The following is a 9,466-nucleotide window of genomic DNA, read 5'->3' as shown; positions in this document are numbered from 1 at the left end:
ACAAACTGCTTTGTGCAGAGGAACTTTGAAAACGCAGCTGCTTTGCTGGCTGGCACATATATGCAAGGCCTGATCGCCTCTCAGATCCCCAACTTTGTGGGTGGACATGTCTTGGACAGAGGCTTAAACTTAAAAATGACCTATTGTGAAGGTCTTTTCAGACCCCAACCCCTCTTTATTTTTTCTTTGCATTCTCAGATTGTTTTTGGCAATTAGCTGACAGGGGAAAGGGGCCAGTGGACTTTTTGCTGACTTTTTGCTTTCAACCTCAAACACAATTTCCTCCAATTTTCTGAACACCTCTTTGCTCTGACCTTTTCATCAGAGATCAACCTCTTCCTAGACCAACCTGCAACTTCTCACCTACCCTCTAAAACACGACCTTGCCAAGTTATTGGCATCATCCAAATGGTGAAGTTGGGTCACACTTGGCCTCCTGAGATTTTTAATACCAGGGAACTTTCTGCGCTGCTCTGGCTGATTTTTGGGTGAAGCAATGCTAGGCAGCTGTGTGTGTGCTGGCAATGAACAGGGGAATTGGCATCCCTGAGCTGACAGAAAACAGCATCAAAGTTTTTGCAGAGGCATGTCCCTGACAGAAGGAAGATAAGCTCCATCTGGTAGAACCAAACCCTCTCAGTACTGAAGTTCTTGTACAGGGAGCAGTGAAGAGGTTTAGATCATCTCTGTGGTGTCTTCAGGCCTTGCTGTGAGATCCCACATGGTCCCATAAACAGCAGCTTCTATAAGATACAGATTCACTTATGGGCAGAGGAACGTTAAATTTAGCAAGGATCTTCTGGGAAACACACACTAGCTGTCCATAACTGTCTGTCCATTGTGAGTTGAATGTACTGGAGACCTCTTTTCCAGCTTTGGCATGGTTTTGCCTTCCTCCTGCCTATGTGGATGGTAGATAGCACCAACAATCCTGTGATCAGCCTGTGTCTCACAGTTAATGCCCTGGGCTGCAGGATTTGATTTCAGTTTCAAGGATGAGGGGTAAAGCTTTGGAAAGAATTAACCAGATAACAGACAAAAATTTTGGCATCGGAATGGTTTTGCATAAAACAGCTGCACAATGCATTGATATTATGTGCTCTTCAAAAGAGGAAAAACCCACTTATTTTTAATGTTTTAATATGCCCTGATGTTAGCGAAAACAAAAACAATTTCACATATCACATCAAAGATAATAATAATAATTATAATTCATAAAAATAATCTGACCGACCGGCAGCATTTGTTGGCTTCAGAAGGCCTCCCATGAAAAAAACACAGTTGAAGACATCTGAGAGCTTTGGGCAGGCGTGACGAATTCAAGTTTTAAAAACAAGTCTGGGGATACTCTCTGCATGCTAGGGCCCTTTGACGTTGGCGGGTCTGGCAGCCAGGCTTGCATAGTAAGCACACTGAGTAGGGTCACACTGTCCATTGGCTCCCGGAGGTCCCTGCGGGCCCATGAGACCAGGTACCCCAGCTTCACCTTGAGGGCCAGGTGGTCCTGGCATTCCATCTTTGGCATAACCAGGCTCCCCTGGGAGGCCTAAAATAAAAACAAAACATCCTTGGTAAGTGGCAGTCCCAGGGGCTGGCACTCTGCAGCGCAACATCACATGAGATGGCTTTGCTTTGCTGCCAACCTGGGTGCAAATATCGGCTTCCACAGACTGGTGTCTGTCTGGCGTGTGTCTACAAGGATGTGGCAAGCATGTCTCGTTTGAAGGTAAGATTTCCAACCCCTTTGTCATCCTGGGGCTGCACAGCTGTGCTATTGCTGTTCTTCCTCTGTCACCAGGTTGTTGAAGTTGTGCAGCTGCACAAGCCAAATAAGACATACAGTCCTCACAGAGAGGAGGTGAGGATGGGAAATCTTGAGGCAAGAGCCAACTTTGGGAGATAACTAATTCATACTAAGCATAGTGGGTCCATTGTTATTTAAGGCAATGAAGGGCCAGTATGCCAAATGCAACCCATGGAGTTCTGAAGGCTTCCCATAGTTTCCTCCCCCAACAAAGCACGGTGAAGGCAAAACTGATCAATGGCTCCAAATTTCAGATTAGAAACAAAATATATTTGCTGCTTCTTTGTTGACAAAGGTAAAGCACGAGCTGTATGCCTGAGGCACAGGTATTGGGTATGACCTTTTATAATAGCTGAAGTTACCTGGATCTCTGGGTTCAGCTTGGTCACAACAAGATTTTGGCAAGGGTAGATAAGACATTTCACTAGGTATCTAGCAATTAAAGCTTCACTTTGGATTCGTCCCAAAGGTCAGTTAACCTAGCTGTTACTGAGATGGATCATTATACCTGTCAATCAGGCTGAGGAAACAAAGGTGGCCGGCTATGATGCTACTGATATATTTCTTCCCTTTGGGCCACTTTCTACAGAAATTGTGTATACCATATTTACATTCACCTGATCGTCTATCTAATATGGCAGAAACCTGTGTCCTTGTACCAGTCCTGAGTGATGTGTTTTGTGGGGTGTTCTGAATAAACACACCTGGAATTCCTGGAGGACCTATTTCCCCTCGTTGGCCAATGCCAGTATCTCCTTTCTCACCCTTTGCTCCTCTTTCTCCTGTAGAGAGGGAAAGAAAAATAATGAACTGATGAGCATGATCTACAGAACTAAAGAACACTACCTTATGTCTTCCATCCACACTGAAACCAATACATTTGCTAATAATAGTTCCTAATTGTGACCAGTCCCCTGAGATGAGATGTTAAGTAGGAATGAAGACTCACCCCACTCCAATTCTGGACAGAGGTGGAACACACCACTGGTCACATTCACCACCTCTGGTTCAACAGACTGAGGCTGCTTCTAACACATGTGTTTTGAAGACCACTTAGATGCTACTAAGAGGAGAGGTGGATGCCAAGGTGTGGTGGACACATCCCTTCACAGGACTTCGCAGACACACCAAGTTTCACTCACCTTTGGGACCAATTGGTCCAGCTGGCCCTTCAGACCCAGTCTGTCCAGGCCGACCAGGCTCTCCCGGAGGGCCAGTTCTTCCTGGGAGTCCTTCCTTCCCAGGGGGACCAGGAGGTCCTGGTCTTCCATGGGATGCTTTTACATGTGCAGGCTGTATCTGAGCCAGGAGATAGGCTAACTTTGCTGTGAAGAGAAGGAAACGGGTTTGTTATACTAGAAGGTCAGTGCTCCAAGACATGGAGAGCCAGAACAAGTGGCCCAGTAAAGTCCAAGTATTGTCACAGATCAATTTTTCAGGGCCACCCATTTGTTGTCCCCGTGTTATCCTTCCCCATAAGCCATGATGGTGCCTCCCTGACCCTCTCTAAATTATTTAAATCTCATTTCTCAGTAACTTTAAGCTTCATCTAAATTTCATACTTAATCCTAAACACTTCTCTCATCCTCTGCTTCGTGTCCACCAAGGATCTGAAGTGTCTTTTAGTTTAGCTGTGCAGCTGGTGGATGTTTGTCAAACTGGAATCATTGCTGCTCAGAAAAGAAGAGCCTATTTCCACTCTGCTACACAGAATGAGATGTTACATGGCTGCTCTGAAGGGACAGAGCTTACTTTTCTGGTTCTGGGCTGTTACACACGTGGAGATAAAGCTAAGGTACCCATCTCTGGCTGCAAAGTCAGAAAGTGTAATTAAGGCAGCTTCCTGCATCAACATATTCTCCAGTTTCCATGCAGGCACATTGCTTGCCACTTCCAGATTCAGACCTGGAGCAGCTTAGAGAGCACTTAAGACATACTCAGCATCACAAAAACATCCTACAGAATGGAGTGAGAAGGATTTTCTATCTTCTCTTCATTGATCTAATATCTTGAATGCTTTTAGATTGGCATGGAATTTGAAGTTTGAGAGTATGTAAATAAAATCCTTCAAATAAATCACTCTATTGAACCACGATCTTTAGTCTCAAGAAAATGCTCATAGCTACATTTCACCTGCTCCAGGAGCTGTTGGAAGAGCTCAACATTTCACTGCAGACGGGGTCAGTAGTAGTCTGCAATTCATGAGAAGCAGCAGTCCACATCCACTCCACCTCCTCATACTTATGAGTATCAAGTGTCACAGCCAGAAACTAGGAACATTCCTCCTCCAGCTGGGACTTCAAAAGCAGGTTTACATACTACTCTGATTACTTTCTTTTCCAGGACCCCAAATTTTTATGTTTTAATTTGTATCTTCTCTTGCCCTACCATCCCAGCACAGGCATCTGTAGCAATAAGTCTGCAGCAAAGCTGGTTTAGTAGCAAAAAGCCATGAGATGATTAACACAGGCAATGTCCTTGGGTTGAAGAAGGGAGAAAGCTCCTTTACTCTTGCTGGGAACATCAAGCCTGGGGAACCGTAAAACTTGCTAAACACATTTTGTTTTACACACTCCTCTTTCCAGGCAGGCTTGTCACAACATTGAATCCTGTAAGCAGGAGAGGTTCAGGTGCCAGTTACACCACTACAGCTATGGAAAGTATCTTTCATACTTTCAGATATATCTGCTGGCTTCCCAGAGCTGATTACTTACCATCTAGCTGCTTGTTTAACTCCTCTTGGATGAGCCTTCTCAAAGTCTCTAGAGATGGAGGTTCTCCCTAGAGAGTAATAATCACAGTAATAACAAGATATAATAATCACAGACAGGGGATGTGCAAGTGAAACCCTCTACAAAGGGTTTAGTAGGTTGCATTTCATCACCCACTGCATACATGGGGCTGCAGGGGCTGCCTGAAAGAAGAATAACGGGACACAAAACGTTCCCAACCTGCTGGCAAGCCACGGGCTCGGTGTAGAGCAGGAAGCCTCGTCAGAAGGCATAGTTGGTACACTGTCCCTGTCTCCTTCCTAAAGAAAATCTCCCTCCTATACAGTCATAAGAAAAGTAGTAGAAATCAAATCAGGAGAGATCCTCTGTCCTACTAGACCACAGCGGAAAGCCTACCTCCTTTTTCAGCGTTGCATGTTTGCATGCAGAGAGGAGCATGCGTGCCCCCGGGGTAGCTAAGGTGGGCATCTAGACTTGCTGTGAACACTTATATTGGAAGCATCACCTGCCAACAGGCCTTATCTCGGGGAACAGAAGCCAGTTTGCCTGTATGATACCCATTCTTCCCAACAAGTGCAAGGTTCTGCCTGATTTCAGGCTGTTGAATAGAGACAGGAGATGTGGCTGCCTGGCCTTGGTTCCCTACCCAGCCTCAAGGGACAGTATCTTTCATCTCCTTTCTCAGCTCTTTTGTGTGACATTGCTATTGAACAGCTGTAACAGCGGTCAAAACTCAAAGCTATGTGAACAAGAAGTCTGGATGATGCAAATGAAAAAATTATGAAAGCATTTTTAGTAGGTGGAAGGAGAATTTTTTAGGTTGTGCCTTTCCAAGAAAATAAAAAAAAACTGGTTTTAGGGTAACCAGACTCTTGCCTTTGCATAAACTTTAAAAAAAAAAAAAAAAAAGCTATATTTTAAAAATAAACCATTTTGAACAAGCAAGATCAAATGTTTTCCTTTGTAAATCAAAATGAGAAGTTTCTCTTGAAATGCACTTGTTGCTTTTTGGTTAAATTATTCTTTGAATTCCTGCTGCCAGTTTTGAAAATACCTCTGGTCAACCTAAAGACTGCATTCTTTGTGTATGATCTATTTGCATGAAAGTGTTGCTTTTCCCTCACACCTATCCCTTTAACATACAAAGATGCCGTCTGTGTCCTCTATGTTTATAAAAACCTTGTGAGGTCTTCTAAATCATAAGTTATTCATCATTAAGAAATGTAGATTTGATTAAATAGCTAAGAGACATTTTGATTTTAACCAATAATATTGCTGGAAAGTACAGAGCTGGTCTATTTGCTACCTTCTTCCCAACACAAATTTTGCATGAGAAGAAAATGTGTTTGTTGGTGAAAAAAGAAACAATTTTGTCATTAATTACTAAACCTTTCTGATGGCTCTTGGTGAATACCCCAGTAAGTAAACATGATTGTGGAACATACTTTGATGACTTATAAATTATCTTTTCAAGTTTTCACCCTATTAGTTGAATTAAGCCTCCCTAATCATCACTGGATTGAATCAAATCTCTATGTTGTTGAGACGCACAAAGAAATGTTTTGTCTAAAATTTACCCAGCTTTTACATCAGAGATTATGTCACTGTTTATTCCCCTCTGAGGTAATCTCAAATTCACCCTCAGGATGGGCATAGCAGCTTCACTAGCGTTGGTAGTTTTTCTCATTCTTCTACATACACTACCCTCAAGCAGTCTCAGCAGTGAGTTTGTTTCCCATTAGGGAACAAAAGAAAAAAAAAAGATAATATTAAACAAAACTAGGATTTCATGAATTCTGATGAGCTGACTCCAGGATTTCTAGGAATAGAGCACTGACCTTTCCACGGCTCAGCATTTTGTCTCTCATAACAACCAGCAGCAGAGGAAGGCATAAGACCTCTGTATGAAATGCTACACATTAACACCGTTATAGAAAGACGCTTTTTCAGACTCCATGGACAAAGTCACATGACCTGATTTAGGCTTTTAGGGGTATAAGGTGTCAGGGACTGGCCGCCCTGGCTATAGGTCTGGATTGCTCAGCTCTCCTGAAGTTTAATCCAACACTCCCACAACACGTCCCTCAGATATGCTATAGGTTTCCTTTTTGTGTATCAAGAGATAAAGCCGCTGTCCCTCCGTTATAACACACACTTGTGCTGGTTTCTGCCAGCCTTACTGTTATCTTGGGTACTTTTCTGATCACTCACTGTGGCTGCAGAATTACTGAACAAAGTCCTTCTCTGGCAGCCTTACCCTTGGTCCTGGAAATCCTGGCTGTCCTGGAGGACCGGGAGGTCCAACTTGCCCACTGTCTCCTGGGGGTCCATGGGGTCCCATCAGTCCTGGATGGCCTTTATGACCAGGTATCCCAGGGTCACCTGGAGGACCCTTTTCTCCCTGAGGGCCTTTTTCACCTTTGAAGCCAGGCTGTCCCTAAGTGAAAAAACCCAACATTACCACCACAAAATAGGAGACAGACTTCTGATTTCCAAGCGCAGCAAAACATGAAGAGCTGAGCTGGCAAAGTTGCTGAATACAACATCTGGTGCATTGCAAATGATCCACAAATTATTACTGACGGAGAATGATTAAAGAGAGGGCTGGGAGGGTGGGGAGCATGGCGGATCTCTACAGGCCACGCTTCACTCTTGAATAACCCCTTCCTTGGCCCCTAACTCAAAATATTTCTTTTTATTTCAACATAATGAAATAACTAATAATATTCTCCAACCTACCCTCTCTCCTTTGGAGCCAATTTCACCTGGTTTTCCTGGTGCACCCTAAAACAAAATAAGGGTAAGCATGAAAAAGCTATCCATAATAACAATAAATAATAAAGTGCATGCCTTTGCAATGATTCTTATGACCTGGGGAAAATTTCTTTCTCTGTCAGTCCCACAGGTTCCTGAGAGCTCCCTGTTTGCTTTCAAATATCAACAATTCAAGAAAAAAATCAAATTATTGCAAACCAGGCAGCATCCTTGATGCTTTTTTCCCAAGAAACCAGCCCTCCTTTGAAAAACTGGGAATTTAACTTACCTCTTTTCCCGGAGGACCTTTCTCTCCTGGCTCTCCCTGAGAGATACAGAGAGTGAATATAGCAACAAATAGCAAGGAGTTGCAAGAAAGACCCTTCCTAATAACTACAAGTCTTGTTTTCTGTTTAGAGTCCAAGTTTTCTGCTACAATAGCAGTGGATTTGGATGATTTAGCTTTATCCTACTGCTGTAGGTCATTCCTGGAAAGACATATCCTACTATTTAGAAAACATTTGCTAGTAAAGCTGCATACCATGTAAATGTTTGTAAATAAAAGGAATTATTTTCTGCTGAACCAGCTGAGATCAGGATAGATGTTTCACTGAAAGTGTGTTCCTGATTTCAACTTGTTTTACTCCTTTTTTGTACAGACATTTCAGAAGATTTTGTATACTTTACTTGGACTGGTTTAGCTTAAGCAGTGCCAATGTTATAGCCATAACAGTTTAAAGATGTAGAGGAAGTAAATTTTGTAAGAAGAGGTACCATTTTGTATTACACCAGCTGAGATAATGGATATTGAGCCAGTGATAAAGCAAGTTTGAGACTGAAAGCTTGCCTGTGTTTCAGAACTGTATCATAGAATTATAGAATGGTTTTGGCTGGAAGGAACCATTAAAGGTCATCTGGTCCACCCCCCAATATCTAATAACCTCAGTTCAAACAAGCACCCCATTAGGATTTTTTTTCTACACTCTGCATTTATAATGTGGTAATTAGGCAATACAATATTTGCATTTTAACATGTCAGTGAAAAAAGTCACTGTAGTCTTGAAGTGCACTGATAAAGCAAAGCAAACATTAAATTAGTTATTTCTAAAATTTTGCCCACTTTCTTATGTCATGAATGGAAAGATTCATCTTTATAGTCCATTTACAATCCACACATATGGTCACATTTATAATGTGTGCATGCAAACGGTATTTTTCCCATAACCTGGCAACATATAATGTGTTGGAGCAGGTCCAGAGGAGGCCACAAAAATGATCAGAGGGGTGGAACACCTCTCCTAAGAGGACTGGCTGAGAGAGTTGAGATTGTTCAACCTGGAAAAGAAAATGCTTTGGGGATACCTTCTTGCAGCCTTCCAGTACTTCAAAGGGGCTTTGAAGAAAGATAGGGACAGACTTTTTAGCAGGGCCTGTAGTGATAGGACAAGGGGCAATGGTTTTAAACTACAAGAGGGCAGATTTAGACTAGATAGAAGGAAGAAATTTTTCACAGTGAGGGTGGTGAAACGCTGGCCCAGGTTGCCCAGAGAGGTGGTAGATGCCCCATCCCTGGAAACATTGCAGGTCAGGTTGGATGGGGCTACGAGCAACCTGATCCAGTTGAAGATGTCCCTGCTCATGGCAGGGATGTTGGACTAGATGACCTTTAAAGGTCCCTTCCAACACAAACTGTTCTATGATTTTATGATATTGTCCTGGTTTCAGCCAGGATAGAGTTGGTTTTCTTCACAGAAGCCAGCATGAGGCTGTGTTTTGGATTTGGGATGAGAAAATGTTGATAACGTGCTGATGTTTTGGGTTGTTGCTGAGTAGTCAAGGACAGTCCAGCTTCTTGTGCTGGGCTGCCAGTGAGCAGGCTGGGGGTGCACGGGGAGCTGGGAGGGGACACAGCGGGGACAGCTGACCCAGGCTGGCCAAAGAGATATTCCATACCATCCGACGTCATGCCCAGTACATAAACTGGAGTTGGCCGGGGGGCGGGAATCACTGCTCGGGGACGGGCTGTCGATCACGGGGTGGTGAGCAATCGCTGTATTGGGCATCACTTGTTCTTGTACATTCCTTTGTTGGTATTATCATTGTTGTTATCATTGTTGTTTCCTTCTCTCTTGCTGCCCTATTAAACTGTTTTTCTCTCAACCCACGAGTTTTTTCC

At 43.3% G+C, this 9,466-nt stretch overlaps 1 protein-coding gene across 1 annotated transcript in view; it reads right to left on the bottom strand.

Moving 5' to 3' along the window:
* Positions 1-1,358: 1,358 nt before the first annotated feature.
* COL22A1 (collagen type XXII alpha 1 chain) overlaps positions 1,359-9,466 on the bottom strand; it is a gene marked incomplete at both ends in the record, with an annotated part of 226,292 nt that continues 218,184 nt past the window's right edge. The window contains 7 exons of the mRNA XM_082015057.1: positions 1,359-1,546; positions 2,509-2,586; positions 2,947-3,129; positions 4,519-4,585; positions 6,794-6,973; positions 7,276-7,320; positions 7,580-7,615. Of these exons, the coding sequence (XP_081871183.1) occupies positions 1,359-1,546; positions 2,509-2,586; positions 2,947-3,129; positions 4,519-4,585; positions 6,794-6,973; positions 7,276-7,320; positions 7,580-7,615 (777 nt within the window). The remainder of the gene's footprint in view (positions 1,547-2,508; positions 2,587-2,946; positions 3,130-4,518; positions 4,586-6,793; positions 6,974-7,275; positions 7,321-7,579; positions 7,616-9,466) is intronic.

This window comes from Phaethon aethereus, assembly GCF_964289735.1.
Source record: "Phaethon aethereus genome assembly, chromosome: 2".
NCBI lineage: Eukaryota > Metazoa > Chordata > Aves > Phaethontiformes > Phaethontidae > Phaethon > Phaethon aethereus.
This window is presented reverse-complemented; position numbering and strand designations above follow the sequence as displayed.